This window comes from Acinonyx jubatus, chromosome C1 (assembly GCF_027475565.1).
Source record: "Acinonyx jubatus isolate Ajub_Pintada_27869175 chromosome C1, VMU_Ajub_asm_v1.0, whole genome shotgun sequence".
Lineage (NCBI taxonomy): Eukaryota > Metazoa > Chordata > Mammalia > Carnivora > Felidae > Acinonyx > Acinonyx jubatus.
Window position 1 is genome coordinate 40561111 of NC_069381.1, and position 15436 is coordinate 40576546.

General features: G+C 49.5%; 1 protein-coding gene across 15 annotated transcripts in view; it reads right to left on the reverse strand.

The window, feature by feature from the left end:
• Nucleotides 1-15436, reverse strand: part of TTC39A (tetratricopeptide repeat domain 39A) — a 61989-nt gene that overhangs the window by 8203 nt on the left and 38350 nt on the right. For 9 of the 15 annotated variants that reach the window (XM_027059221.2, XM_027059220.2, XM_015070842.3 and 6 more), the window contains exons 8-17: nt 14742-14807; nt 12730-12838; nt 12144-12211; nt 12001-12060; nt 10953-11114; nt 6275-6366; nt 3984-4104; nt 1804-1975; nt 1285-1399; nt 74-190 (exon numbers count right to left, since the gene is read on the reverse strand). In XM_027059221.2, the coding sequence (XP_026915022.1) occupies nt 74-190; nt 1285-1399; nt 1804-1975; nt 3984-4104; nt 6275-6366; nt 10953-11114; nt 12001-12060; nt 12144-12211; nt 12730-12838; nt 14742-14807 (1082 nt within the window). Of the gene's footprint in view, nt 1-73; nt 191-1284; nt 1400-1803; nt 1976-3983; nt 4105-6274; nt 6367-10952; nt 11115-12000; nt 12061-12143; nt 12212-12729; nt 12839-14741; nt 14808-15436 lie in introns of those variants that run through there. The other 6 variants (XM_053214024.1, XM_027059218.2, XM_027059219.2 and 3 more) reach the window with 4 other exon arrangements.

Consider the following 15436-nt stretch of genomic DNA (forward strand, 5'->3'; position numbering starts at 1 on the left):
TCCTCTGCCACCAACCAGGGTGAAGCTCCTGAGGGGGGAGGAAGACCAAGGCTATTCAAGCCTCCAGCCTTACTTGGCAGTTTCCAAGAGTTTGACAGCCTCTTCGTTTCTGCCTTGCTCCATGAATAGCAGGGCCAGCTCCAGCAGGGCATTTGGGATCAAGTAGTGGTCATACTTAATCTTCTTTTCACTGTGGGACAGAGGAGGACATGTCTTATAGGCTCTGCCCTTGAGACATCCTATAGGTTCTTGAGCCTTCCCCCAGAGGGAGGATCTAATCCATGCCCTCAAGTGGGGGTTCCTGATAATGAATTCTGGTTGGAGGAGGTTTCCCTTCATAGCCACAGAAAGGCTTAAGATCCACCGCAGAGGCTTCCAGTCCTCTGCACCTAGAGCCCCAATTCCCTAACAACTTCTGGCTCATGCCATGTATTGCCCATGCCTGCCTCTGTCCCCAATGCCCTTTGTCCAGGTTAAATGATTTACTAAATTGGGAAGTCTATGGTCTCCATTCCGGCCCTTCTGACTCACTCTCGTTGGTCTGCCAGAGATATCCTTTTGAAGCCCAAATCTGCCCTGCCCAGTCACCTTCCTGGATCTTTTCTGTCTACAGGATCATGTTTAGCCATGTAAGCAAAACATCCAGGACTTTCTCAGTCTAGTCCCCCTTATTTCATCTGTACCTTTTCCCTCTATAACTTCACCCAGGCAGCAGAGGACCTAATCACTGTCACCCCAACCTCAGGTATTTTTCCTGTGTCCAGGCTTTTTTGCAGAATGCTGTACCTACTCTACTTAAAACTCCTGCCTTTCTTTCTCTGCCTGATGGAACTTCCCGGTTAAAATGGCATCCCTGGAAAGCCTTTCTTGGTATCTTGCTTTACATATAGGTCCCTCCTCAGGGCACCTGCTGTCCTCTCTGCTTTCCTGTAATAGCCCTGGTCATACCAGATTGAGTTGCCTATAGCTGTCTATCTGTAACATTTGTGCTCCTCAAAGGTGGAATTGAATTACAAACTCCAGGAGGCACCATTCACCTGAAACTTTTGTGTGGATGCACCCCTGTAGTTGGGCAATCTGGTGGCCCTAGGGGATGAGGTCTGAATGATCTCTGCCCAGCAAGAATCCTGGCATAGAAGAGACATTAGTAAAAGTGTAGTGAATGGGGGTAGGCTAGGGTCAAGCACTGGAATGCATGTGAGGAAGGAGAAACCCAATTCTACCCAGGAGATGTGGGCCCAGCAGTAGGCCATCTGGAGTGGGAGCAGCCTCAGAAGCACTTACTTGGAAGAAATGCTCCTGAAGTTCTCCTCAGCCTCCTGAACACGGCCTAGGTATTTCAGACAGAGGCCTTTCAGCAGCTTCACCAAGCATTCATCATCCACTGAGTACTCATTCTCTGAGAACAGGGGAGTGAGGGAAGACAGGCTTGTTTATTTCTGCAACAGTTCCTGCACGGAGCCCCTACTCTGCTGGGCCCTGGGGACAGAGAGGTAACTTACACATGGTCCCTGTCCTCAGCAAGCTCACATCTGGGAAGTAAAGACAGATACTGAGACAATGACCGTACAGTGAGATTAGGATTGACTGAAGGAGGCCCAGGGGTTGTGGGAGCCCAGAGGAGGCCTTGACCCTACCTTGGGGGACAAGGGACAGCTCAGAGAAACTGCCACTGAAGCTCAGTCTAGAAAGGCAAAGGTTCATTACCTGGATAGAGGAGGAAGGACATTTTTGGTAGAGGGAAACTTCAAAGACCTGTGGTCTGACTCAGCCTAGCAAGTTCAAAGGCTTGAGGGTAGTCACCTGGGCCCTTTTCCAGCATCTCTTCAGCTTTGGTGATAATCTCAAGTATCCCATCTGTGAGTTCAGGCTGCTTCCCAATCACAGCGTAGCCATTCCAAATGTACATCATTTCCTGAGGGTAGGGGAGCAAGTCAGTCAGGTTTCCTCCCCAGTGGAGCCTTGGTTTCCCCAGCTGTAAAATGGGCAGCTCAGATTAAAAGCCCTTATATTTTTAATCTTTTATGCCAAGTCTCAGCCCAGCCTATGTAGTTGTGGACTTGAAGGGATCATGGCAGGGAGCCTCATCACTTTTTGGGATCTCACCTTACACCAGTGTGGATTTAAGATGGGCCCATATCCTTGATGTTCTGCTCACAGCTGCACATAGTTTTCAATTACTCTTCTGTTCATGGCTTCCCTGGGTGTTCAGCTCTTTCCCAAACCTCTCTGTCAAAACTCCTTCCCCATACTTTGAGGACCAGGCCTTGACCCACACTCTCCAGGAAGTCCTCCCTGTTCCAGCTGGCAGGATAAATATTGGAGGAACCATATTTACTTAAGCACTTCAGGATTTCCAATAGCTCTTAAGACTGTGTCACCTTCTCTTTTCCCTCAAGGCACTGGGCTTGAGTTACCCTCATAAATACTATGAAACACATCTGGATTCCTTTCTTTGCCTCAACTCTCAGGAAGCTCAGAATACTAAATATTCATTTATAGTAAATGTGTTAGCATTTCCTAAACTATGAAACCAGGGAATAGATGTGAAAGTGATTTGTATACAAAAAGTTCTATAAAGATGTTATTATGTTTCTTGTTATACTCCAGGGATGGAATTTAAGTTTAGAACCAGTATTCCTCAAAAGGTTTATATGGTCCCAAGTTAGCAAATATTCCATTAAAAAAAAAGAGGCCTGTGGCCAGTTAAGTTAGGGAAAAAATCATCTTCATGCTTACTCTTGAAGACTTACAACATATTATTACATAAAGACTCCAAAAGGTGTATACAACAAATAAACTTTTTTAGACTTTCTTGAATACATTTAATCCACAAAACTATTTTAGGCATAAATAAACATTTTGCAGATTACAGTTTGGGAAATTCTAAATTTTTGGTATAGTTGCTTCCCCATTCCTTTCCTTCCCATACCCCCCCATATGATAGTTTTATTATGCATTTCAAACTATAAGCAGTTTCAAATTTTGTTTAAGGATATCCAGGATATAGAAGTTCTGTATTAATATTCAGTTTATTTATAAAGTACTTAACACATTTTATCAGCTAATTCTCTTAACTGCTCTATGAAATGGGCAAGGTATATATTTTACATTAAGGGAAAGGGAACCCTATCCAAGGTCACACTGTTAGTGAATAGTGGAGCCAGGACCAGAAAAAAGCAGTGCCCTTTCTACTTTTTGGGTTACCTTAGTATTTAAACAACACTCTTTTAACAAGCTGGAAACTTCTGATGCCAGCTCAGATCATGCATGGAATTAGTATCATACAACACTGGTTCAGAATATAGGCTCTGGAACCATTCTAGATTTAAATTCTAATTCCCAACTCACTAGCTGTGTGAACTGGACAAGTTATTTTTATATTTATATCTATTTATTAGACATCTTTCTACTTATCTATTAGGCATTATTATCCCCATTTCTAAAATGAGGATAACACCAGCACCTACTCTGAGTTGTTTTAAGGACCAAATGAGGCAAGGGGTGTAAAGAGCCTTGATCACACAGCAAGTGCCCAATAATACTGTCAGCTATTGTTATTTCAGAGGCGAACAGAACACGGTCCCAGGCCTCAAAAGCTTGGTCCAGTGAGGGGGACAGTGTAAACAATTATAATCATGTGACAAGACTGAAACAGACTGGGTGGGAACAGAAACAGCTGAGTGATGCCCCTGCCTGGGCACAGGGGTGTGAACCTGCTCTTTCATCTTGAGGCATCTGAAGCCTGCTCACCTGTTTCCCTAGCCCCACCAGACCAGGACTTTCTCAGGCAGGGGATGGCTCAGACTCATTTGTATGCTTCCCTAACAGTCTCAGATAAACTGAAATCCTTTCCAGGCCCCTGAGGTATGAAGGTCTTGCTTCCTCATCCACTTCCCCCTTGCCATAGCTGTATCTCTGGCTCTCAGATAATCCTCACAATCCCAAACAAGTGCAGAGACAGTCAAGACCTTCCTACTTACCAGAGCAGGGATTGGCAACGAGATTGGTTTGGGAGAGAGGTAGCGTCTGGACTTCCGGATGGCAAACTTCTCTGTAGGTAGAGATTTCCCAGCAATCTTGAGCTTCAAGCCTGGCACTGCTCTGTGAAAGAGATCAGGAGGGTGAGAAAAAACTAAGGACCGAGATCCTCAACCTGCCCAGCCTCTGCTTCGCTCCTCTCTGGGCTTTGGTTCCCCAAGTTTATAGGATAGTGTTGGACTCAGCCTGTGGCTATGGCCTGCCCACTTCCTGAGGCTAGGCAAGGGGCCTCCTCCACATCAGCTGGCAGACATGAGAATGTCAGCAAACTCCCCAGGCCTGCTTTGCGAGTTGTCTCACCACTCCCAGGCCTCATTTCCAGAAGGCCAGAGAAGCCTGACCCCAGTTTCACAGGGAAGACTAATACCCAGAGAAAGGGAAGGACCTGCCCAAGACCACACAGCTCAAACCTTTAATTAAGTCCTGCCACGTGAGTTGTGGCCTCAGCTGTTTCCAAAGGCAGAATAAAATGTGTGCAGCTGGGCAAGCCTCCACATGGGGGGGGGGGGGTGGGCGGGGGAAACCTCACCCATTCAGCTCCATCCCACACTCCTGATTTGTGCCACAGGCACTGGGCGTGGCTGTGACCCTCAGGCTTGAGCCATCCAGGCCCAGGAAACAGCTGGATCTAGTTGTGACTTCCCTGCCAAACACCTCCCCTGCTTATTCACTATGGAACCTCTCTGGGCCCCAGTTTTCTCATCTCTAATTGGAGATAATGATATGAAGGGGAGTAGAATTTGTTACCCCAGAATATGCCTGTGTGACATAAGGATTATTTTAGGCTGATTAAGAGACAGCAGATATAGGAAAAGCTCTGAAAACCGAGTAGAAATTTCTCTTTTGTAAGAGACATTGTTTTTTTTTTTAATTTTAATGTTTATTTTTGAGAGAAAGCACATGCACGAGTGAGTGGAGGGAGGAGCAAAGAAAAGGGAGACACTATCTGAAGCAGGTTCCAGGATCTGAGCTGTCAGCACAGAGCCAGGCATGGGGCTGGGCTCGAACTCACAAACCATAACATCATGACCTGAGCTGAAGTCGGACACTTGGATGTTCAACCTAGTGAGCCACCCAGGGGCCCGAGACAATAACATTTATAAGGGAGACCTCCATTTGTAGGGGCATCTCCTCTGTACCTGGAAGAGGAGGAAAAGCCCTAGAAACTCTTAAAGGAGGCAGAGACTTAAATCTGCATAACAACCTTATCCCTCCTTTACTGTACTTTGCCTGGAAACCTCCCATAACTGGCTCCCTGTCTCCAACATCTTTTATCTTTAGCTGGAGATGGTTTGGGTGATTTCAGTTACTGTTTTTCCAGAAAAACTGGGTCTCTCCATGTGTATAGGAGGTATACATGTTATTAAACTCTGGTTTATTTTTCTCTTGTTAATCTTTTATTAATGGGGGGCGGGGGGGCGGTGGTCTCAGCCAGTCTCTAGCTAAGAACCTAAAAAAGTAGAGGGTAAAAAAATGATCCTTCCTCCCCACAGATACTTAACGTCACAGGCTTTCTGGAAGAGTTATGAGATTGAGAAGTGGAGGCACTGGATAAATGATAAACACCCTACGACTGTGACAACAGTAGCTGAAAGCTCAGGTTACCACAACTTCCAGGTCTGCAAATTAGGGTCAACCCTCACCCATGGCCAGAGGAAGGCCCTAGGCTCCATCCTCAGCCTGCTGAGGCTGAGCCCTGCTCTAGACACTTCGCAGAAGGCAAACAGCAATACAGACTAAGAAAAACAGCCAACATTTAGTGGCTCCAGGCCTTACACCAAGGTTTTAAATATAATCTCTATTTCATTCACAAAACAACTCTGCAAGGCAGAAGTTGTTATTCCCATTTTATAGCTGCTGAAATGGTTCACAGTGACAGCTAAGAAATGGCAGAGGGTGGATTTCATCCTGTTTGACCTCTTTGGACAGCAGTGTCCACATCTGTCCCATTGACCAGAAGAAAGAGACTCAGTGGAAAAGATGTTGACAAACCACTTTCGTGAAATGGGGGGAAAGGCCTCTGAACAGATTCAAAGAGCTGGAACAAGCAGCAGCAGGAGATGGTGGTTATGGAAGGGAATGGGGCACGTGGGGGAATCCTGAGTGAGGGTCAGGGAGCCCAGAGCCAGGGGAATTAAGAAGCCCACCACCACCCTCCCTAGTGCCTACAGCTCAGGGCAGCTGTGGGCAGATGTGGCTGAGGCGTAGGGTAGAGTGCGTTGGTAGGACCCACCTAAACAACTCCACTTCATCATCCCCGAACGGCTTGTAATCCTCCTTCCCAAACATGCTGAGGTAGGCGGCCTTCATGTAGATGTAGGTGGCCTGTGCAAGGCAGAGCAACAGGTGTGAGCAGCCGGCCTTCCAGTCAGCCCCAGATTGGCACAGATACCTCATTCAGACCTCACTAGGCCAGCACAGTAGCCAAGCCCCAGGGGAGAAACTGAGGGTAAGGAAGCTGAAGTACCTTGAGGACTTGAGCTGGGAGCTAAGTCCAGGAAAGGCCCATGTCTACTTAAAGTAGCTGCCCTCCCTCTGAAGCAGTGGAGAGAAGGACTCAAGCAACTAGTGGATGTGCAGTGCAGGGCAGGGCAGTGCTGAGGCAAGGATAGATATACAAAGGGGACAGTAAGAGCTTTGGGGAAGCAATTACTTTAGATTGGACCCCTGAGAACCAGTGGGAAGATTCACAGAGATCTGAAAAAGGACCTTTCAGGCAAGGGCAACAGCCTCAGCAAATCCAGGGAGGGGCAGAGATGTGTAGTAAGAAGCATAAATCATAGCATAAATAGCATAAATCATAGAATGTGTAAAAGAGATGTGAGGCTGCAAGAGTGTGTCAGGGGTCGGCTCAGGGTCCCTGCCTTTCTGTGTGCCAGGCACTGTACATACACCACCCTACAGGATTCAAAAGACCATGTTAGAAAGGAATCTGTACCTCGCCTCTGCTTCCTGGGACTGCAGAACTTATTGGGGGGGGGGGGGCAGCAGCAGAGCTGGAAATGATGCTAAGTGTGTGTGGCTTTAAGGGCCTTGCCCACTGGATCCACAGCCAACCCAGACAGGGAAGGTGCAGTTGTGCAGACCCCTATCCCCACCTCCAGATACATTCCTTCCCCAGAAGTCCAACACCAGAGGAACCTGGTTCTGTACTGCCCTCCAGTGGCCAAGCCTTGAACCTCAGCTCCTGCTAGCTGGGGCTGTTGAGGATGTACCTGCGGGTGGTCTACAAAGAAGTGTAGGGGGTGGAGAAGGAAAGGGAGCAGAAGATCCTGGAGTCTAGTCTCAGGAGAAGGCAGAAAGCAGCCTCCACCAGGGGCACCTCCCAGGCTGAAGCCAGGGTTACTCCCAGTTGCACTCTGCCCTCCACACTTTCATCCACCCTTCAAAAAATGAGGAAAGGCTGGTCTTTGAGGGGGTATGGGAAGAATCTACCCCCTCTGAAACTGTTGCCCATCCTGTCTTTAACCTGGTGTCATCCCTACCTTCTCCCTCTCTGCCCTGGAACTGAGTCACCAAGTCATGATGATCTTACCTCCTATAGCTCTTGAATCCCACTTACTGCAACCAGCCTCCACCTTGGGTAGGGCCCTGCTCCAAGCCACCAGGGATGTCTTTCTACTACCCTTGTCCATACGGTCTCCTAACCCATCTCCTTGCTCCCACCCCTGTCCCTGCAAGCCATGTCCACCCCATTGCCACTCTGATATTTTAAAGTCAGATCATGTCAGTCCCTCTTTGAAATCTTCATATCCCATCATGCTTAGGATAAAATCCAGACTCCCTGTCAATGGACTATGAGCCCTTACCCTATCTTCCTCAGTTTCCTCTCCAACTTTATCTCCTGTTGTTTCCCCCTCACACACATCACTAGCCACAATGGCCCCGGGGCTGTTTCCAGAACATATCAAACACACTCAGCTTCCCCCTCCCTCATGCTTGCATTGTCAGTGTCCTTGGCCTGGAATGCTCCTCATTAAGATACCCACATAGCTTTCTCCTGCACTTCATTCTGGTGTCTTCTCAGACAGGCCTTGCCTGATTTTTCTTTACTACACATACCAGCCTGACATTATTACACTGCACATCTATTTGTGTGTTTCTTGTCCCTCTTCCCACTAGAATATGAGCCTTGAGATGGAGGGGTCTTTGCTCTGTTCACTGCTGGATGTCTTCGACCCGGCACATGGGGTGCCAGCAACTGCAGGAGGGATTTCTTAGAGCACAGATCCAAGCCACACACATCAGGGGCTCCCCCACTGTTAGATTAAAGGCCTAACAGCCACTCAAGGCCCTCTGCTTGTCTGGCTCCTCTTGTGCCATTCCTTCCCCATCAGTCCTGTGCCATCCCTCTGCCTGGGAAGCCACTCTCTCTTCTCACCAGGCTCAGCCGCGGGCTTCCTCCAAGAGCCTTCTCCTACCCCTCAGCCACCCCAAACAGCTTACCCTCACTGAATCACCAGAAGTTAGGATGGATAAAGTAACCTAGAGTTCTGAGACCCACAGACATCCAAGTTATCAAAGGATGCTATGCAGCCACACTGCCACCTCGCCTGCTGGGAGTCCTGTCTCCCAGGCTTATCTGATTGCCCAATGACTCCACACATTTATTTTGCTGCATTACTCTACCAGGGTCTGTGTAAATAGACAGTACTTGTCCTCAAGAAGCTTACAGCCAGTGGCCTGGGGGAGATCCCTCTGCAGCCACCTGCACTCCCACCCACAAACCCCTTCACCTGGTGACACAGAACCTCTTGGCAGCACCCTAGCTCCTGAGCCTCTGTCCTTGCTGTTCTCTTGGTTCCACTTCCTCCACTCTGCCACCCTAATTCCTCCTCCTCTGTCCTCTTGGCTGGGCTACCCAGGGCTGCCTGTGAGTTCCCCTTGGATTCCCCCACTATAGCCCTGAGCACACCACTGTCGCAGAGCACAGGAGTGAAGGCTCCACAGGGATGCTTGGCACAGTTCAGGCAGAGGAATGCAGAACAGAGGGGCTGGTGCATATGGCAGTGACCATAAGCTTAAGTACCTAAAGCTGGAAGTTGGTGGACTCTGATGGCCAAATGCTACAGATTAGGAATGAATGAGGCCCCGAACTCGAGGCGCTACAACCCCCACTCCCAGAAAACACTTCTGAGGGAAGCACTGGAGAGGGAAGGGGACCAACCACCTCAAAGTCACACAGCAGGCTGGAGATGGAGTTGACTCATGTCCAGATTTCTTGACACCTGGGAGGCTGGCGCTCTCTCTGCTCCTCACAGCAGCTGTGAGGCCACCCGAGGCCTCTTCCCTGTGTAGGTGAACCCAGCTGCCTGCCTTCCACCATAGGAAGGCTTCTAGGTCACTTCAGTTCAACAAGGTTCCTTCCCTGATGTTGTTTTTCTCATTGGGAGTGGGAGGTGAAGAGGGATGAATGTCAGGCCCACAAAGGCTGGATCTGAGAGTACACCTTCAACAGCAGGGTGGTCTCAAGGCAAGAGGGGCCTCCTCCGTGGGACTTAAGGAACAAGGGAAAAGCAAAGGCCTCTGAATCACACAGAACTGTCTTCAAATCCAGTGTCTGTCACCAACAGCTGTGTGGGCCAGGAAAGTCACACACCCTCTCTTGGCCTCCAGGTCCCTTGTGCGTCCAATGCAGATAACTTCTACCTCAGTGGGTGTAGTGTGGAGGAAATGGCAAATGCTGGGCACACAGAGCTCAGTGAAAGCCTGCTCCCTCCTCCAGCTCTGCCTGCCCCGGACCTAGAGAATTTCCTTTCAGCTTGGTCTCCAGGCAGGGGTACTGAAAAGGGACTTCCATGCAGAGGTGGGGAGGGATGAGAGGGATTTAAGGTCACTGAGACACATATTCTATACATTTGCCAATACCAGATTGGACGCTCTCTGATGATCTCTATGATTCTGACTCTTGGTTCAGAATTCTGTGCTATCGTTACTATGTTGGTAACATCTAGTACTTATTTTACCACTTACCCTAATGTTGTAGGTTTTCACCTATGGTAGACATCTGTCTGCTTTGCTTTACTTTGCCTTCATGGTATCTTTTTAATGCTTCCCCCCAAACCAACACTTTTTATAGGGACGTCACCTCATTTTTTTCCGGAGAACCACCCTTCTACTCTTGATCCATGAGGAGTCTTCCCACCCCTGTTTCCAGGCACTGAAATGTGATCTATGCTAGACCCAAGAGCCTCTGTTGTGGGACTATGGTTGAAACTGAAGGGAAGATATTGAGTTAGGAGCAGGCAGTCCTTGGCCACCCTGCCTATCACATGGAGAGAACCTGCCTGCATAGCAAAGATGTCACAGAGCAGAGGACAGCCACAGATGGAAAAACGCCAAGCTGAAATGACATAATTTGAATTCCTGGATCCAGCTGTACCTGAAATCAGATGTGCCTAGAATGTTTAGTTCTATGAACCAAAGAGCCTTTTGTGTTTTTTACCTGCATAGTCCAATACAGTGACTACTAACCCCGTGTGACATTTTAAAGTTAAATTTGAACTAATTAAAATTAAATAAAATTGAAAGCATCTAGTTTCCCAGTTGCACTAGCACACTGCAGGTGCTCAGTGTGCCCATGTGGCTGGTGGCTACCACAATGGACAGAGCAGAAATAGAACATTTCCATCATAATAGAACATTCTGTTGGACAGCACTCACCTAGACAGTGTGAGCCATGCTTCTGTCCCTTATGACTAAAACTGTTGACTGATGCTTTGTAGTTCTAAACTTTATCTGCTCCTCATGGTCTTTAGTTCCTTCCAACCTATTAGAATTTATGGTTCTATTTAAAATTCCAGCTGATTTTCAGGTTTCAGTTAAGGGTTTGGCTCTTATGGTCTGGAGTCTTATGGCCAGGCTGTGTTGGCCCGGTCCCCCAATGACCCCAACACTTGGTGTCAGCCCACCTTAGACCAGGAGTTCTCCTTGCTGAGCAGGTCGGCATAGAAGTAGGCCATCTTCCACTGGCCCTTGTAGGTGAAGCACCACATCAGCTCCCAGTAGCACATGTGGTGGAACTGCTTCCAGTGCTGCTGGGCCTCACAGCACTCCTCGAACCGCTGGATGGCCTGTGGGCACCTGCTGGTCAGCCTCATGGCCCCACCACCCCACCACATCACATAGAAGACCCAGCCTTTTCCACTGGTCTAGTCTAGCCCTGTGCCAGGCTTAGGGAGGGAGGGCAGGCCGCAGCACTGGGGAGATGGGACAATTCTGGGCTCCAGTCCTAGTTCTACCCACTAAGTCTCACTTCCTGCCCAACTCTGGGACTCTAGTCTTTCAGCACAAAATGAAAGGATGGGATAGAGCTATAATGGAAGGATAGGAGGCAGTGGAAAGTTATTAATATTAAAGCAGCATAATAATGTCTGCACCTCAGAGCAGACTCCAAAGTTTCCAGTAGCTCTCATGAAAGGAACTGGACCTAGGGCATCTGTCCTTCTGCTTGAGGAATCAGATCCAGGGCCAGCTGGAAACCCCAGAACGCCACACTGTAACAGTCCCTCCTCGGTATTCTGCCAGACCCATGACCCTCCCCCTCTAACCCCTTCATTGGCTCCATCCCACCTATGGAGTCCAGACTCCTTAGCCAGGCCACCAAGGTGCCAATCTCATACCCTGGCACCACTACTGTGCCATTCACAGTGCCCATCGTCATGCCCTGAGTAGGCCTTCCCACTACTCTGCCTCACTCAAAGACCTCCCTCTGCAGGGAGCTGCAGTCTTACAGCTCCTTGCCAGATCCTACTCACCACAAATGCCACCTTCTCCCTCATCTTCCTAGACTGTCTCATTCAGAATTGCTTCTCCTACCCTGCTGTCTTGTTGGTTCTCCCTTGGAGCACTCCTCCCAGTCTGCCCTGTCTCTAGTGTGTCTGTGTCTGTGTCTGTCTGCTTACTGGTCTGGGAGACCCCAAGGAGTCGCCAGCACTGGCCCAGACCCCCATTACTCACTGTGTCAACATTGCCTTTAATGGCTTCAATCCGCCCCGCAAAGAACAGGAAGATGGCACCCTGCAATGACACGCACGTGGGTCTGTGTGGGTCCACAAGGCACACATTGGCTGGGGGTGTTGCAGCAGGAAGCAGGGGCTCACCTTAGGATATCGCTTCAGGTAGGGGTTCAGGAGCTTCTCTGCCTCCTCAATGTTCACATTCCCAGTACCTAAAGGAGGTGAAGGGACAACACACATCACCACCACCAGCTCTTGTAATCCCTCCAGCAACCCACTAGGAGCTTCTCAGGGCTTCTATTTCCCTCTCTGTGAAATGGGGATGATAATTCTTCTACCTCCAGGATGATGTGAGCATTAAATAAGATGATACAGATATCATCCTGGGACATCACAAGACTCAGTAACAAAGAGCCATGCCTGCCAAGGTGGTGCCCAGAACCCCAAGGACCTAACTACAGTGCCCTCACACCCTGCACAAGGTGGGCATGGCCATCCCCATTTCACAGATGAGAAAAATGAAGTTGGAACCTGGTCACATTGTGAGGAAGTGAGTGGTCAGCAAGCCAGGCCTGAAGACAGCTGATGTGGCTCTGTTGATTCTGGTGTCAGCGCCCCATCCCGTCTTGTGGACCCAAGCAGGGTCTGCAATCCCTTGCCATCTCATCCCCTGCCCTTAGAGCCAACCAAATCCCAGAAGCCCCAGCTTTTGCCCAGGAGGCGCACCTACCGAGCACAAAGGTGAGGAAGGTGTGGTAGCAAAGCAGCAGCATGACACAGAGCACAGCACGGAAGCTGTGCCCGGATGCGCCCTCCTCCAGCTGCAGCAGCCCGTAGTCCTGAGGGAAGAGACCGACAGGCTGAGGCCAGCCCCAGCGTGGGCAGGGGCCTGGGAGGTGGCTGGACAGCCTTGAGAGCAGTGCTGCTGGAACGGGAGTGGGGGGGTAGTGGGAGGGGACAGCGCCGGACTCCAGACACATCTGGAATCCTGATGGCCAGGCCTCCTCTAGGGGCCTCAGCAGCCTTCCTGGGGGGGCAGGGGACACTGCTGCCAAGGCCAGGGCAGAGGCTTGGGTCCAGGTGTTCCCTATTTCTGCAACAGCCCCTTCCCCGTTCCTGCCTTTGTTCACCTGCTTGCCCCCATGGTGGGTACTGAGCCCCTGAGCAGCCCCTGGTGGGGGAGGAGGAGGAGGCCAGATTCCATTTAGGCAAATAATCCTAACCACAGTCTCAGGGCATAGATGGGGCCAAGATGACTGCAGTCTGGGAAGGCTTCCTGGACAAGAAGACTCTAGAGCCTGGCTGGGGAAGAGGAGAAGCCAGATTCCACTTGTATCCCTTCCTGTAGTCTCTGCCCATCCTGTCTGTTCTCCAGGGTGTTCTTGTTCTTTCTAACACACAAATCTGACTTACCTCACCCTTACCTCAAACCCTCCAAAGCTTCCTTGCCTTTAGGATAAGACAAAGCCAGAGCTGGTGCCTGAGGGCCCTCACACCCTGACACCGCCTCCCTCTCCTCCTGGCCAGGCAGGCCACATTATCCCACCCCTTGGCCTTTCTCATCCTCTTCCCTCCTGTCATCATCCTGAAATCCTTCTCGTGACCCAACGGCCTTCTTAAGAAAACAAAACTAAAAGGGACCTTCAGAGCCTCTGGCTACTGTTTCCCCAGACTGGGGCCATGGACCACAGATGGCAACCAAGATTTTAAAGGTCTCCAGAGAGACATGAGGCATAGAGTCCCAAGTAAGGGTCTTCCCCTCTCAATTCTCTGTCTTCATGGCATCAGGGAGAAAGCTTCAGTCCCGTGCTGGTGTGCGTTCAACATCCCTGTCGCTCTAAAAACCTCTTCTCACAGGAAAACAGCCTCTACAGATCATACAACCTGCTTTTGCAAGATTGCTTGGCCCTCACTATATCTATGATTATGTTCTTATCGTGCCAAATAATATGGGTTTTCTATGTAGTAATGTTTCCTTTAGATAAACTTACATAAAAAATATGAACCATTTTTGGGAAGAATAATACATAAATAATAAAAGAGGTCTGCAGACATGGCAAAAATCAGGAAAGGTCAGAGGAAGTTCAAGTTGAGAGGCAGTGATCAGTCAAAAAAAAAAAAAAAAAAAAAAAGTCCCTTGTTACACCCAAAAAAGGCCCAGAGGAGGTTGGCTTTTGCTCTAAATCACAAAGAGAAGGAGATGAGGCTGGAATGACCCAAGGCTCCTAACTTCCAGGCCATTGTTCCTTCTGCCACATGGGGCCTGCTCCACCAGGGAGCTCCCCCTGATCTGCTACCTAGTACTTAGACTCCTGCCCTTAGCAAAGCCTCTGGGTGCTTCAGTCCTCTGGTTTCTGCCCTCAAGGTCTGTAGGGCTTCCCTCAGCCATTTCCCACACAAGAAAATGGTCCCAAGGGAAAGAACCTGCTTAAGGTCTTCCAAAGGGAAGAGGACCAGGATCCTGACACCGGTCAGGCTCAGAGAACATGATTCCAGACCACTGCACGAAGCTGCCCTTCATACCCACCCTTACCCTAGAGCCTCTTCACCCTGTGTGAGGCCAGGCAGGTATCACTGGCCCCATCTGATTGGAAAGGAGACTGAAGCTCAGAAAGGCCTGGGCCTTGTCCAGGGCCACATACTGAGGGGTGCTGTGCCATTACTGGCACACAGATCCTGCAGCCCCTCAGCCTCACCCTGTTCAGCTGAGCCACTCAGAGGTCCCAAAAGTCAGGTGGTTACCTTGTTTCCTGAAAACCCCACAAACTCCAGCAGCCGCAGGATCCTGGTAGGAAGCATGGACAGCGTCTGCAGGAACAGAGGCAGGTGGGCCTGTGGAGGGGCTGGAGCTGTCCCTCCTACTCCCCAAGCCCCCAGAGTCCTGGGGGTAATCCTGGGGGAGTAGAACCTATCTCCAGAATGCCCACAAGAAAGCCCCAGGTTTCCCATAAAGCCAACTTCCCTAGATAGAGAAGCACTACAGTGTGACAATTAGAAGCAGACTGTGTCTAAATCCTAATTTCACCATGCCCACTGGGTCACCCTGGGCTAGCTACATATCCCCTCTATGACTCAGTTTCCTCATCTGGGAATAATGCCCCCTACCTCCTCGGGGTCCTGTGAAGATGGATCAAATTAATATATGTAAAGCATATAATGGAGCCTGCACATAATAGTTAGCCATTATTGTTGTTACAAAGAATCCCTGCTCTGCACCAGGGCTCCATCATTGCATTTGATCCTCAGAACAGTCCTGCAAAGAAAGATTATTGCCCCTTTTGACAGATGGAAAAACAGAGGCATGGATAAGTGACAGGACATGTCTAAGGCCCCACAGCTCATCAGAGGGGAAGCCAGTTCTTAAACCCAGGACAGTCCAGCTGTAACTTGCTAAAGCATCCAATGAACTCTGCCGTTTGTACTTCTCAGCACTTGGG